General features: G+C 45.3%; 1 protein-coding gene across 4 annotated transcripts in view; it reads left to right on the forward strand.

The window, feature by feature from the left end:
- Positions 1-16,587, forward strand: part of DLG2 (discs large MAGUK scaffold protein 2) — an 835,907-nt gene that overhangs the window by 19,280 nt on the left and 800,040 nt on the right. For all 4 annotated transcript variants that reach the window (XM_088668833.1, XM_088668834.1, XM_088668835.1 and 1 more), the window contains exon 3: positions 1,583-1,714. In XM_088668833.1, the coding sequence (XP_088524959.1) occupies positions 1,583-1,714 (132 nt within the window). The remainder of the gene's footprint in view (positions 1-1,582; positions 1,715-16,587) is intronic.

Consider the following 16,587-nt stretch of genomic DNA (forward strand, 5'->3'; position numbering starts at 1 on the left):
TCCTCCAGGGTTCAGCATTCAGCCCTGCATGTTTAGAATTGCAGAATCATAGAATTGTAGAGTTGGAAGGATCAACCCCCTGCAATGCTGGAATCCTTCGCCCAACATGGGGCTCAAACCCACGACCCTGAGATTAAGAGTCTCGTGCTCTACCGACTGAGCTATCCACATGCAGAACCCAATATAAACCACCGTATTAGAATTTGCAAGTCTAGGGAGAACTGCCCTTAGCTATACATTACAGGAGATGCACAGTTGCTACTGGTCCACATCTTTCCCACACGGGTCCCACTGGTAATGTCTCATAAAAGTGACATGTCTTGTGATGTCATCATGGTCAGCATTCCTCCTCTCCAGTTCATTGATCACTGTATGTAGGAGGTGAGGAAACAAATAACTTCCTTTTACCAGGGACGGGACGAGCCATGCATCCCCTGTAATAAATATCTAGGTAGGCCTTTAGATGGTTTGCAAACCAAAGAATTCTCCAAAGCATAGCTAATGCAAGTCATGCTTCTTAGCTGTGCCTTGAAATCTCCCAACACCACTTCATTTCCTATTTATCCAAGGCCTGGGCTCTTAAAATAATCACCAAAGTCATGGCAGACTTTGGAGCACTGATTCATTTTTGAAGTGGTTTTTGGCACTGAACCAGTTGCTTGCCTCTCTAGTGTGTTATTTTGTGCTGAAATCCCAGCATAGAGAAGTCAATGGGAAATTCTGAGAACCAGCTGACACCAAATCACTAGGAAGAAACCTGAAAACGAGATCTAAGGCGTTTTACACAGTGAATTTTTGTTCTCGCTTCATTTCAAGTCAAATTTGCCCATCACTGTACACATTGGTGCCCATGGGCTGATGTGTGTTGAAGTCACCTGCCGTGGGTGGAGTCTGGGTGTGTGTGTGATGTCCTCACCTGATGGAATTGCCTGATTGGTTTCCCACCCCAACCTCCGCCTTGGGAAATTGTGATGGAAAGGAAGGCTTCACATACCTGGGATTCCGTGTGCTTCAAGTAAGAAAACTGTGCTCAAGCTGGCTTGAGGTTGGCTTGAGGGAAGCCATGTCAAAATGCAGTAGTTTACTAGAAATTGCAGGACAAGTCTGGATCCTGTGTAATCTCATGTGTACATGGATGCCTTACATGGAAGATCTTAGAGCAAGATCTTCAGAAGCCGCTGCAGGGAAGAGATGGAGTATGACCACTTTTGGGACTGGGAGGGCGATGATTTCTAAAGCTGTCACAGCAAACTTCATTGTGTTGTACTTTGATTCTGATGATTCTGGTGGTGGTTTTATTGTACGATTGCTTTATTTAATGTGTGGTGCTACTGTTCCCTTTCATCGGTCAATCAATAATCTGTTCCTTCTCCTCCTCCTCCTCCTCCTCCTCCTCCTCCTCCTCCTCCTCCTCCTCCTCCTCCTCCTCCTCCTCCTCCCCCTCCCCCTCCCCCTCCCCCTCCCCCTCCCCCTCCTCCTCCTCCTCCTCCTCCTCCTCCTCCTCCTCCTCTGTTTTGTTACTCTCAGCATTTTCAAGCAGGTTAACTACTTTTATAACCTTGGGTATTTTTATTTATTGTAGACACGGATCGAGCTTTAGCACTTCTGGAAGATTATTGCAAGAAGCTGAAAAAGCCAGAAGAGCAGCCACTGAAAAAGGCCATTAAAAAGGTGATGGGCATCTTTAAAAGCAGCTTATTCCAGGCATTGCTAGGTACGTAAATCCGACTAATGCTTATTTTTTCTTCATGGTTGTTATGATTCATGCAATTGGGTGCTGAAGATGTATGGCTCTTAGATGGTTCTCATAGGTTGGCTTTGTTAATGGGGTCATGTGAACAACTAGCCTGATGTGGAGATGTTCTATGCAGAGTCTAGTTTATTAACTGTGGTTGCTATAGGTGGTAATCACCATAAAGTAAGAATTTGAAAGACCACCTTCTTCCTTATAGATCATTTCCGGGCTTAAGATAACAGAGGTGGCGCTTTTGGTGGTTTCACTACTCTCAGAGGTTTGGAAGTGGGCAATGGCAGCTTGTGAGAGAGCCTTCTAGGTGATGGGTCCAAAAATGTGGAGCTCCCTCTCTACAGAGGAGGGGGCTCCATATCTTTCCAGCTTCTGAAAATAGTGGTGTTGCCCTCCTGAAAATTGAAAAATAGGTTTTGGTGCCTCTCTTGGCAGAAAACATGACCTACCTATTTTTGATTCTACCGTAGTGTTAAAGGTGTTTGCTTGTTTGTTTAACTCTCCTATCTGTTTTTATATGCTGTAATTTGCTTATCATGAAGGATGGGTTAGAAATATAATAAAAATAAATGGAGATGTGGAACCTCCCTCCCTCTCCCTCCCTCTCTCCCTCCCTCCCTCCCTCCCTCCTCTCTCTCTCTCTCTCTCTCTCTCTCTCTCTCTCTCTCTCTCTCTCTCTCTCTCTCTCTCTCTCTTTCATTTCCCTGATGTAAAAGGCCCTGCCACCCCACCAAGCTGCTGTCTGCTCTATTATTATGGGTACCTATAAACTTCCCTGATGGGGCAAATAGAAACTTTGGGGGAATGTTTTACGTTGGGAAAATGATTCAGTTTTGGCATTGGGGGCACAGTTGCCACTTGTCCAAATTTAGAGGTGGAGGATTCGATAATGGATCTCCATTGCTGCCCTGTGGTATAGTGGTTGCCTTGTGGTGTAGTGGACTCGTAATCTGGTGAACCGGGTTCGCTTCCCTGCTCCTCCACATGCAGCTGCTGGGTGACCTTGGGCTAGTCACACTTCTCTGAAGTCCCTCAGCCTCACTCACCTCACAGAGTGTTTGTTGTGGGGGAGGAAGGGAAAGGAGATTGCTAGCTGCTTTGAGACTCCTTAAGGGGAGTGAAAGGCGGGCTATCAAGTCCAAACTCCTCCTCCTCCTCCTCCTCTTCTTCTTCTGTCTGGCCAAAAGAGGAGGTTGAAGACATGCTTTGCTGTGTCTCTGGGAGACAGAGAGATTGTTCTGCCGAATATGCTCGCCCTTGGAGATAGTAAATGTCTGAATGGTTTTGATAGGGACAGGCAATCGCCGTCCTATTTGCTCTGAAAGTGTTCAGAGAGCTGAGCACTGCAATTTAAGAAAAAGAAGAAAAATTGTAGTGACCACCATCACCTCCTGCCCCTCTCCTTCCATAAGACCAAATAACTGACCATGGGAAATGTGGAGATGGAAGTAGCAGGTACTTGTTGAGACCTTCTGGAGTGCCTGTTCCAATCAAAAATCCCTGGTGGGAATCTGATGCTCTGGAACTTTCACTTTGAAAGAAATGGGAGGTGGAGTGTTTGTGTGATTCTGGGTCTGTTTCTGGTCACTGGTCATAGACTTGGCAGAGTGCCTTTTCCTATCACCCTCTCCACTTCCTCCTTCCTCACGACATGTCTGTTGGCATCAGGGAAGGAGAAAGGGTAGGAAGTGGTGAAAGGCCCTTGCAGAGGGTCTGACAGAAGCAAGGTGGACATAGTCTTTTCTGATCCTTCTTGGAAGAATTCAAGCAGGTATCACCTTGTGGTTGAAATCCAGCTCTAGTCTTGGAGACAGAAGGTGATAGCCATCTCTCTTGCTTGTCTGTATGTGCAGGGCATAAATTTCCATGTCAATCAGTGCATGTTTTCTCCTTGAGGGAATGCTGGTAATATATTTCCCCCCCAAAATGCTTGCTTTCAAAACTGCTACAATAGTGGTGTTGTTGTTTCCTGTGATTTTGGGTTTTTCTTGGTGTGGTTAAGATGTTTTGTAAGTGAGAAAAAGGAGAACTGCGTGAAGCAAAGCTTTCCTTCCATTGTGTTGTTCATCACGTGTTGCGATAAACATGAAAGAATTTTCCCAGCCTGTTGATTTAATATGTTTTTTTAAATAAAAATATCTATAAAAAAATCACAAATGCATTTATTCTCTCCATCCACCCACTTAAGATGACCTTTCTTCACTCCCGTGGTGCTTTTAAAACTTTATTACGGAGATTTCGAAATGGTGAAACATGCATAATCTCTCATTACAAAATTGCTTTGCTCTTTGAATGCCTTAGATTGGCTGATACTCAATAAGTGATTGTCCGACCATATTCCAAGGTTGTAAGAGGATGCCGTTACATAATAAAACCTGATTATTATATAACCGTTACATATAATAATCACACTTCTGACATCTGTTTGGGACCACTTTTGATAGGCTGCCTCGTAATATGTTTTTGCATTAAAATTCACACTAATGTCACATGCTCCCCGTGCTTTGGTTTTCTGTCTTATTCCTTTTTTAAAAAATCTGTTGTGCGTTCATTGATTTTTGTCCTGAAAAGTTGCTTATAACTCTGAATATTCACAGTGTTTGTGCTGGGTTGCAAATGTTAAAATCTAATGAAATGGAACCAAAGAAGAAGCCAAAAACTCACCAGTAAAACACACACCACAGCAACAGCAGCAGCAAACAAGATAACTCAAAGCTTAAAACTCATAAAAGCCTCTCTACTCTCCAGAAGCTAATATTTTTAAAGGCAAGTGTTTCACTTAAGCAAAACCAAAGCAAACGTTAAGAGGGTTGGGAATGAAGAAGATGCAGAATTGCCTTGAGGCGGCGGTTTGGAAGGAGATGAATAAATCCAAGTTAATAAAAATGAATAATGCACCAACTAGGCCTGGAGGTTTTAACTGGGACGGCTGTGACCAGTGTGCCTGCTTACTCTGCATCCAAGGGCTACAGCAGGCATCCCCAAGCCCTCCAGATGTTTTGGCCTACAACTCCCATGATCCCTAGCTAACAGGACCATTGGTTGGGGAAGATGGGAATTGTAGTCCAAAACATCTGGAGGGCCGAAGTTTGGGAATGCCTGGGCTACAGCTTCCAAGGCCCTTCCTGCTTTCTCTTCTTGGGCTCTTTATCTTTAAATCAGACTCTGAAGAGCAGAAAGCCATTCAATTGAAGGAGCCTTCAGAGAGAGGGCTGAAGATAATTGGCAACCTTAATTCCTTTCCCATTGTGGCTTCCCAACAATTGATACAAAGAGGCATATTGCCTCTGAACATATAAGAAGAGCAGTGCTGGTTGAGGCCAATGACCCACTTAGTCCAGAATTCTGTCATCTTAGTATCCAACCAGATGTCCATGGGAAGCTCATAAGCAGGACTTGAGTGCAACAGTGCTCTCCTCACCATAGCTGCGAAGTTCTCCCTTTTTTTAAGGGAAATTCCCTTATGCTGAATAGGCTTCCTCGCAAGAAAAGGGAAAACTTGGCAGCTATGCTCCTCACTTGCAATTCTCAACTATTGTTTCATTAATAATAATCTGCCACTCATCTGACTGGGTTTCCCCACTGGGCATACCACTTCTGATCGTGGAGGTAGAACATAGCCATCAATGGTTAGTAGTGACTGGTAGCCTTATTCTCTCAATTTCTCATTTTACCCATCTTAAATTCAGTTCTCCACATTTGTGCAGTGATTTGCAATTTCTTAAAAAATCATCATGAAAATTTGCCGTAGCTGTTGTGCAATTTTCTCCTTGGACGCATTTCATGCAAACAATGTTCCTCAAGATATATATTTTTTGGTATGTTATTTACACTAATGCGGTCATTTCTAATGCACCCTTTCCGCCAATGCATGCGTGTCTGTGCGCATTGCTGGAGATCTGCATGACAAAAAAATTGAGAAGTGTGAATTTTGTAGGGCGATTGGGTTTCAGTTCGCTTCTTGGCTTGAGAACTGCGAATTAAGGCATTTCTCATTAAAATGCAAATGAAAATGAATTTGTCTCCCATGTCTAATGGTGGGGCCAGCTGCAGTTCCAGAAAATGCGCAGGCGTGCTGTGTGGTCACCCCAGAACTGCGACTAGGCTTTTTGAAGGTGCAGCTTATAATTATGGGGAGGGGAAACCCCACAAATACTGGGGCCTGGATTTCCTTTCCCTTTGCATTCAGCCCCTGAACCTTAGTAGAGATGCTTCTAAGCAGCACGATCTTTTAAGACGTATCATGTTTCCCTAGCAGAGGAATCAGGGCTCATTACTAGGTTGCTGTAAGAGTAATAAATATGAATGAGGCCTTGATTATAGAAACAGATGAATAATTGAAACAGAGAACTGAGAGGCTGGCAGAGCCATGGCTAGAGGGTAGTTTGTCAGAGGATGCTCTATTATATAGAATAAGTGCCATCTTGGCAATCTCAATCCACTCAACCATGCTGCACCAAAACAGGCATCCTACACTGGCTGGCTGTGGTCTTCACACCCACTGAAGAAATGAGGTATATATTCTAGTTTCTTAAAATAATAATACCACACCCATCTGGCTGTGTTTCCGCAGCCGCTCTGGGTGGCTCCCAACAGAATATTAAAAATGCGATAAAATATCAAACATTAAAAACTTCCCTAAACAGGGTTGCCTTCAGATGTCTTCTGAAAATCAGATAGTTGTTTATTTCCTTGACATCTGATGGGAGAGCGTTCCACAGGGCGGGTGCCACTACTGAGAAGGCCCTCTGCCTGGTTCTCTGTAACCTCACTTCTCGCAGTGAGGGAACCGTCAGAAGGCCTTCGGCGTGGACCTCAGTGTCCGGGCTGAACGATGGGGTGGATATTCTCCTTTAGGTATACAGGACTGAGGCCATTTAGGGCTTTAAAGGTCAACACCAACACTTTGAATTGTGCTCGGAAACGGACTGGGAGCCAATGTAGGTCTTTCAGGACCAGTGTTATATGGTTTTGGCAGCCACTCCGAGGCAAAAGTAGGCAGGGCAACAGCTGTGTGCCTTAGCTCGGTACTGAAGACCTATGCAAAAGTCACAGGTTTCTGACAACAGCATGTGTTTATTGACACTGCCAGGCATGATGCATTGCCATAGTTCAAGGATGCATTCCAGTCAGGCTGGATGCCGAGGGACTCAATACGGGCGCAGACTCTGACAGAGAGGAGCCAGATGCTGTTTTGGTTGCTCAGTGGCTGGGCAATCCCTCTTCTTCTCCACTGACTTCATCTCCTCCTCCACTGACACCCAGGTCACAAAGAGCCTTGCACATTGCTGAGCAACGGGCCAGACAGGTCCAGAGGGGGGGGGGCCTCCCCCTCGCAGCAGTTTACGACAGCTTGGGACGAGCCTAGGAGGAGAGGGCTAGAGAGGGAACAGATTAGCTTAGAATGAACTCAGTTGTGTTTTTACTTTTGTGAATAACAGGTGATTGCACATCACGCCTCAAGTCCTCTTTCCTGACCTGTGGATGAACCTGCCTTCCTGACAGGTTGATAGGCAACTATTCGCGCAACAGGGGACCACTTTAAGTACCTTCCACCAGTTGATGCACCTTCCGCCAACTGGCTGCTTGCACGCAACCAGAGGCTATGCCTGCATGGAAGCTTCCTCTGCTCATCCCTTTTCAATCCCTTCCTGGTTCTGGGAGAAAGTGGTGCAGAAGAGAGTGGGGAAGCCCCTGGCCCTTCCAGCCCACCCTCTGCTCCCCCTCCAGCTCTGAAGCTTCCCCTGCCTCAGACTCTTGCCTTATGGCTGATACAGGTCCCACCAAATCACTGACCCTGTCTGCTGAGTCAGACTCCAGCCCCGCTTCCCCTGCTGCACACTCATCAGTGTCTTGCCCGTCCCTGACACTGGCATGGTTTGGAGAGGCTCCCGGGGGTCCAGATAGAGTTCCCTGTGCCTTGGCTTCCTGCCCCTGCCTTAAAAGGGCAATGGTGGAAGGGGTGGGTGGGTGATCCGAATGGGGAGAAAAAAAGGATGCAAGTAGCATGCCAAGAATTGCGTGTCTGCTTTTCCCCACTGATTGTCATCTCTCAGGGATGCTTTGGTTGAGATGTCTGCATTGCAGGGTGTTGGACTAGATCAGGCATCCCCAAACTTCGGCCCTCCAGATGTTTTGAGACTACAGTTCCCATCATCCCTGACCACTGGTCCTGTTAGCTAGGGATGATGGGAGTTGTAGGCCAAAACATCTGGAGGGCCGCAGTTTGGGGATGCCTGGACTAGATGACCCTCAAGATCCCTTCCAATTCTATAATTCTATGTTTCTGTTATTTCCCCCCCACCTTCTCTCGGCCCAAGTGCATTTTCCCCTCTCTCTCTCGCAGGCCACACATACAGGCCACCTTCTCTCACGCCCCAGGCATGGCTCCCCTCCGCCTCTCTTACCAAGTGCATCCCTTCTGGCCGCACACACACACACCAAGCGTACTTGAGCAACTGCCACACACATTCAGAAAACCCACTCCATGGGCAAAGGAAGTGAGAGAATGGTGTGATTTCTGACCCCCCCTTCCTCCATGCACCCAGACATTGCAAAAAAAGAGACCCATCATGGGTTAGTAAAGAGAATCCTGAGCAAGATGGACCAATGAACTGAGTGGCTATAAGGCAACTTCCTGTGTTGCTATTATTACCCCCCTATATTGCAGGTGGGGTGGGGGAACCTGAGGCTGAGACTGTGACTTCCCAAGTGAGTTTCTGGCTGAGCTTAGATTCAGATGGGGGACTTCCTGACTCGTAGCTCAGCTCCTAGCAAGCCACCATGCAACACCAACTAACTAGATGAATGAGCTGGCACAATATTTGTAGATTCTCCTCCCCCCCCCTCCTCCTCCTCTCAGCCACCTTTTTGCTGTGTACATTTATCATTAAGAAAAGTGCATGGTTTTCCAGCTTAGGGAGCTCTGCTGGGGAACGAGGAGATTTATATGTGGATATGTGTGTGAGCGCACAGAGTGCATTTGTGTGGAATCATCTCTATAAAACATCATTTTGTTTTGAGCGGGAATTAATGCTCCGCAAATAGCTGTAATCATCTTACGCAGCATTAGGTAAAATCTAATCTCTATAGGGTTTTTTTCTGAAACGCTGATAAACCCTGCCTCTAAAGGACAACGCATGTCCCGGATCCTTTCAAAACACACACGCCAGCTTCATTCTCGAGCTTGTGTAACCTCCCTCTGCGTTTTTTTCAAAACTGGGGCATTTGCAGTGTTGCTGTGAACTGAAAATTTACACTTTCAGCTTTTCTTGGTACATGATCTTCCCAGCAGCGGCAAGAACAAGAGAAAGGCCACTGTATCTGGTTTGCGTACGTGCTTTTGGAACAGAAGACTGACGTAAAGAGGCACTGTGGCACTTTTTGTGGCTGGCAATGTAGCTTACGTATATCAAGTTTATGTGTGCACATTTCATTTTATTCATTTGAAGTGCGCCGGGGGCACTACAGATGCTGATGCACTCCAGTTCCCATAATCTCCAGCCAGCATGGTCAGTGACCAGGGATGATGGGAGTTTTGGCGCAACGTGATGCCAAACTGCTTTCCTTTGGACCATATCAGCAAGCCCGAGAGGGGGGCCTTGTTGTCTGGGCAGCCCATGACCTCCATACACACTGCCTAGGCTTGCGCCCCAAGGAGGTCACTTCAGTGCTGCTATTGCAGCGGTTTGACTTCACCCCCAGAGGAGCACTCCATTGTCTCTCGAGACAGATGGATGCCAACAACGACAACAACCACCACCCCTCCAGTTGTGTGTCTGGTTTTCAAGGACTCTTTGTTTATTGGCCCTGGCTATCACTACTGAAACTGATCAAAGGCCTTTTTAAAGGCAGTTTTCTTAAAAAAATAAAAAAGGACACCTCAGGTGAAATATACTCGGAGTCGAGAGTGAATTTCATGCTCTTTATTCAGCTCGTAGTCATCAAGGAGAAGAGGAGGAGAAGAAAGCCCTTTTCCCAAAACCATCTGCTTATATACATTATTTACACAATGGGCATTGCGTGATTGGCTACTTCAGGGCTACACCTGTGGGCCAATCAGTTTGTGGATTGACTTCTGCCAGCAGCTTGATTGGCTGCTCCTGCAGGCCAATCAGGTTGCGGATTGACTTCTGCCAGCCGCCTGATTGGCTGCTCCTGCAGGCCAATCAGGTTGCGGATTCACTTCCACCTGGAGTTGGATTGGGTGGCTCCTGCGGACCAATCAGACTGCTGATTCTGGATCCTATTGTTCTATGATTCAGCTCAGTACATAACATCAGGATTGCATGGCTACCTTACAAGGCCTAAAATGGAATAGGTGCAACCTTCGAACTGATGATCTGGATAAGCCTTTATAATCTCAAAGGAGCATCATTTTTATTTTCCAACTTGAGCAGTCATTTAATAGCAGAACTTAGCTTTCAAGGGCGGCTTTTATCTTGTGTGAAAAGTCCCAACCGCCATCTTTATTTCATAAGCAAAACTGTCCTAAAAAACTTAAGCTTGAATCTTTGCATAGGCCCTCCTCTGAAGGCTCCTCTATGGAGTAGAAAAGCGACAGTCCTGCAAATGATCTCAGGCAGCCAGATCTCCCCCCCCCTTTTCTTTCTGTCAGGTATGCAGCCAAATTATAGCTTACTGAAATCTGTGTTCTTCTTGCTGGTTCCTGAATAGCACCTGAAAAAAATGTCAAGGAAGATGTTGTAAAACACCTACTTGAATGTTCTTTGAGATTTTGCCAAAGGCTAGATTGTGATAGAGACAACTTGCAGTTGCTTGAAAAAAGTATTTGGAAGGAACAGAGAATTCATCATTTTTCAAAGCATTCCCAGGCCGCATTCCCATGTACCTTAATACTCAAAGACCCCAAAGAATCATAGAATTGTAGAGTTGGAAGGCACCCCATCTAGCACAACCTCCTGCAATGCTGGAATCTCAACTAGATCATACGTTGCAGATGACCATCCAACCTCTGCTTAAAAACCTCCAGTGAAGGAGAGTCCACCACATCTCATGGGAGTCTGTTCCACTGCAATAGTATCACTACCTTGACACAACGGTCTTGACACACCTCACCTCAGCTCATCTCTGTTGCTGGACCAACCTGACTTAATTCAGTTTGCAGACGCCACCAAATTGGGAGGGGTGGCTAATACCCCAGAGGACAGGATCACACTTCAAAATGACCTTAACAGATTAGACAACTGGGCCAAAGCAAACAAGATGAATTTTAACAAGGAGAAATGTAAGGTACTACACTTGGGCAAAAAGAAAAAAATGAAAGGCTTGAGAGCAGTACATGTGAAAAGGATCTAGGAGTCTTGGTAGACCACAAACTTGACATGAGTCAACAGTGTGATGCAGCAGCTAAAAAAGACAATGCAGTTCTGCGCTAGTGGCACCCACCCTGTGGAATGCCCTCCCACCAGAGGTCAAAGAGAACAACAATTACCAGACCTTTAGAAGGCATCTCAAGGTAGCCCTGTTTAGGGAAGCGTTTAATGTTTGTATTTTAATGTTTTGTTGGAAGCCGCCCAGAGTGGCTGAGGGAACCCGGCCAGATGGGTGGGGTATAAATAATAAATTATTATTATTATTATTATTATTATTATTATTATTATTATTATTGGCTGCATCAATAGGAGTATAGCATCTAGATCTAGGGAAGTAATAGTACCACTGTATTCTGCTCTGGTCACACCTCACCTGGAGTACTGTGTCCAGTTCTGGGCACCACAGTTCAAGAAGGATACTGACAAGCTGGAACGTGTCCAGAAGAGGGCAACCAAAATGGTCAAAGGCCTGGAAACGATGCCTTATGAGGAATGGCTTAGGGAGCTGGGTATGTTTAGCCTGGAGAAGAGAAGGTTAAGGGGTGATATGATAGCCATGTTCAAATATATGAAAGGATGTCATATGGAGGAGGGAGAAAGGTTGTTTTCTGCTGCTCCAGAGAAGCAGACACGGAGCAATGGATTCAAACTACAAGAAAGAAGATTCCACCTAAACATTAGGAAGAACTTCCTGACAGTAAGAGCTGTTCGGCAGTGAAATTTGCTACCAAGGAGTGTGGTGGAGTCTCCTTCTTTGGAGGTCTTTAAGCAGAGGTTTGACAGCCATCTGTCAAGAATGCTTTGATGGTGTTTCCTGCTTGGCAGGGGGTTGGACTGGATGGCCCTTGTGGTCTCTTCCAACTCTATGCTTCTATGATTCTAATTCCCATTGGCTAAATTCATACATAATGCTCAGTCATAGGTTGTTTAATAAACCACAAGTTGTCCCCCAGACGATCAAACAAACCCTGAATTGTTTCTCCAAAGTTAGGTATGTTTCCTAGGAGCTCTTTCCTTATGCCTTTGGTCCTGTCCTGGAGGCATCAAACCACGAGTTAAGGAAAGTGCTGGGTTCACATGTAATGCCAGACCGTAGTTAAGGCAAAGCATGATTTGTAAGCCAGCAACAAACCATGGCTTCAGATTGTGGTTTGTTGGCAGTAAACAAATCACAGTTAAGTTGCTGGGCAGGATTCATCCGTAATGCTAAGCCATGGTTTAGGAGACTGAAGCCAGCCGATTGATGGGGTGGGGTGGGTCCTGCCCACCTGTCAAAGTTTGCTTGTAGGGTGAGGGGACCAAAAAGGTTTCCCCACCCTTGACACCCTCTTTCAGCTTCATCCTTTCTATGTATCACAACTCAACAACATTACAGGGTTGTAAAATTAGAGATGGTGGATGTGAACTATTCTGAATGCTCGAAAAAGCTTTTGCACAAAAGTTAAATATTTAATGTTAGTGTCATTATTTGGTTAGTTGTGTTCGTAGCCCAACGTAATTGTAGGCACAAGATAAGTTTTTTAGAGGTCTATGCATTCACATGATTTAAGAAAGGGAAAGGGGCATGTTAACAGTGCAATCACATTTGTGTCTACTCAGAAGTAAGCCCCACTGAGTTAAACAGGATAAGTGTGTATAGGATCTTAGCCCAAAGCACCGTAGATTTCAGCTCACTGAAATCAATTGCCGTGCCTATAAAAATTTCTCGATAGGGAATGACGTCTCTAATTAATCTCATGTGATAGCGGGAAGTGTGGATTTATGGCCTTGATCGCAGCACAAAACTCAGGTCAGCCTTTATTTGCTGCTTTTAGCCAAATATAGCCCTTTCTGGTTCATCATGTGAGAGCGGAAAAGAGAAATCATTAAGTAATATTTTTAGATAATCCTGCCTTAACTTGAAATGTTGCTGATAGCACAATTCAAACCAAGATAATAAAGAAGACCAGAAGGAATGAGGAGGCAGATAATATGTAAGCCTTGGGACACAAGGTTGCTGAGCTATTTATTAGAGTGTGGCGGACACACACACACACACACACACACACACACACACACACACGCACACACGTTGTGTTTAGGAGTCCTGATACCCAGCTTCAAAGTGGCAGTGTCTGGATTCCAAGGGAGACCTAGCCATGCTTTATACTAGTACAGTTTTTTATCTGGATGTTATGGCTTTAGTGCAGGGGTTGTCAACCTTTTTGAGCCAGTGGGCATATCTTGATATTTTCAGTTACAGGCATAGCTGCCAAGTTTTCCCTTTTCTCGCGAGGAAGCCTATTCAGCATAATGGAATTTCCCTTTAAAAAAAGGGGTAACTTGGCAGCTATGGTTACAGGTAGGTAGCCGTGCTGGTCTGACATATTCAAAAATAAATAAATAAAAAAAATCATTCCAGTAGCACCTTAGAGACCAACTAAGTTTGTCATTGGTGTGCGCTTTCGTGTGCATGCACATGAAAGCTCATACCAATGACAAACTTAGTCTAGTCTAGGAGACAAACTTAGTCATAGTCTAGGAGAAGAGGCAGGAGGACAAAACAGTCTGGACATGTCCACATCAGGCACCGTCACGATTCCTGTTCAGAACGTAATGTCCATTCCTGGCATTCAGTGAAAAACGGGCATTTTTAAGGGTGAGTTTTCCATGTAGGAAAGGCTGGGACAGTGCAAACAGGAACTGAGCAGGAAGAGCAAACAGTCATGCAAACAGTCATGTCTGGACATGCGTAGAAGCAACGTCCGGTATCGCCGCTGCCCGATTTCCGGTGCCCAGACATGGGCAGAGCGGCACCCGAAATTGGTTCTGTGCATGTCCAGACATGCGCAGAAGGAGCCTCCCTGGCAGGTAGGAAATCTGGGGGATTTACAGGATTTTTTTCTATTTGGGATAACAGCGGGAAACAGATTAAAATTCAGGGGTTTCCCGCGAAAAACGGGAGACTTGGCAGCTATGATAATAGGTACCACTGTGGTGAGAAGGTAAACGACATTTCCATGCGCTCTGGCTTCCGTCACGGTGTCCTGTTGTGCCGGAAGCGGCTTAGTCATGCTGGCCATATGACCTGGAAAGCTGTCTGTGGACAAATGCCGGTTCCCTCAGCCTGAAAACGAGATGAGCGCCACAACCCCATAGTTGCCTTTGACTGGACTTAACTGTCCAGGGGTCCTTTACCTTTTACCTTACTTGCATTTAGTAAACAAATCTACAAACGCTGAAACTGCTAAGCTCACCTAATATCTTGATGGCAGTTGGCAAGTATTCATTGCTACTAATGAACTTACGAAATGGGAAATTTTCTGTGTAAAATAAAGTGGTGGTTTTTTTTGGGGGGATACATTACCATTCAGTGCTAGATAGCCAGCCAGCCAGCCAGCCAGCCAGCCAGCCAGCCAGCCAGCCATCAATGCACTATGTATATAGCAGACAGAAAAGGCCTTGGCAAATTCATGGAAGATAAGTATTAATTAGTTATTAGCTGGGATAATTAAGTGTTCAAGGGAGCAGAGGCTGAAATATAGTTGTTCGCTAAAGCCCCCAGTGAGTTCACAGCTGAGATTTGAAGTACTACACTCTGCCAGTGGAGTCCAATGAACTCCCTGCAGGGGTGTGGTTGAGATAGGGATAATTTTATCAGCACTGCTGATGCATTTTCTCAACACAGTGGCTGATTGCTGCTGAATGATGCCCTTGCAGCCACATATTTGATCTGGACGATTCCTTAGCGGATATTGATGGTTTACAGTGACATCTTGTGGCAAAACTGACTGGGAAATATTGTTGAGTATATGCATTGTTTCGTGCTTGTCTGAGGTTTGCAAGGCATGGTCCAGGTGCTTGTGGCAAGCATTGCAGATTGGAAGAGATTGCTGGTACGTTGCTACATTTGGAAACTTATCCTGCATCCCATCAGCCCATCTGCCTCAGGATTCTTCATACTGCGTGGCAGTCGTTCTCCAGCATTGAACATGAGACCTTCCACAGCCCTTTTATAGGCACATGCGAATGTGCGCACACATGCACATACATTAGATTAGTAAATAACCCAATCATTTAAAGAAGATCAGTTTTATGTCTGATGAAATCGTTATGGTTTTAGAGTTCATTGAACTGGTTTTATTTTTTTTATAGAGTTGGTGTTTGTGTTTTTCATTCTGTTTTTATTGTGTGCACAATTTAAGAAGGATATTGACAAGCTGGAAAGTGTGCAGAGGAGGGTGACCAAGAGGATCAAATAGGTCTGCAAACCAAGCCTTATGAGGAACGCTTGAGGGAGCTGGGTATGTTTAGGGTGGAAAAGAGGAGACTGAGAGGAGATATCATAGCCCAGGCATCACCAAACTTTGGCCCTCCAGATGTTTTGGACCACAATTCCCATCTTCCCCGACCACTGGTCCTGTTAGCTAGGGATCATGGGAGTTGTAGGCCAAAACATCTGGTGGGCTGCAGTTTGGGGATGCTTGTCATAGCCATCTTCAAATATCTAAAGGGCTGCCATATGGAAGATGAAACAAGCTTGCTTTCTCCTGGTTTGACCTGAACTAACGGCTTCAAGTTATAAGTTCCAACTAAATATCAGGAAGAACTTTCTGACGGCAAGATCTGTTTGACACTGGAATGGTCTCCCTCAGGAGGTTGTGAACTCTCCTTCATTGGAGGTTTTTATGGAGAGGTTGGATGGCCAACTGGCATGGATACTTCAGTTGAGAGTCCTGCATTGCAGGACTATGATTCTATGATAGCTTTATGCTATGAAGTGGTCTATCAGTTTGTATACTGCTACCACTATCTTGCTGGATTTCAAAGGGACTGCTCTGTTATTATCCTCTCTGGCCTAACGTAATATGACCGCTAACCTACCTACCACTTTCTACCGTAGCAGTATTAAGTGCAAACCTACAGCTAATGATAATAAATAACCTGGGAGGGGGTTGCATGATCCTTAATAAGAATGCAATGTGTATGGATACAAAGTACCTCTGATTGCTGTAATGCTGGAGGTGAAAAGTGCCTTTTACCAACTCTGGCTGTTACATGAACTATGGCAGTTCTCAGACAGGGGTGGCCTAGCTGCAGTGATTCATGCACTGATTTAATTTTTCCTTCCTTCCTTCATTTAAGAAAAAAAAATATAATTCATAGAATCGTAGCATTGTAGAGTTGGAAGGGAGCCAAAGGGCCATCTCTAGTAACCTGCTGCATTGCAGGAAGTCCACCCCTCTGCAGTTCAATAACATGTGGGTAATAAGGTGAGAGAAAAGACAGATGGAGAGAAATTAAAATTAAGCGTGCACGCACGCACACACACACACACACTGTTATTAATGCACTGGTAACCTCAGGACTTGATTATTGCAATGAAGACACTCAACCTGGTCCAGAAGCCCCAGCTGATGCAAAATGGTGCAGCTAGACTGGGGACAGGCTGCAGCAGCTGTGAGTAATCATTGGCCCTCTGGATGTTGCTGAACTACAACTCCCACCAGCCCTCCCCATTGCTTG

This window comes from Zootoca vivipara, chromosome 4 (assembly GCF_965207765.1).
Source record: "Zootoca vivipara chromosome 4, rZooViv2.hap1.1, whole genome shotgun sequence".
Taxonomy (NCBI): Eukaryota; Metazoa; Chordata; class Lepidosauria; order Squamata; family Lacertidae; genus Zootoca; species Zootoca vivipara.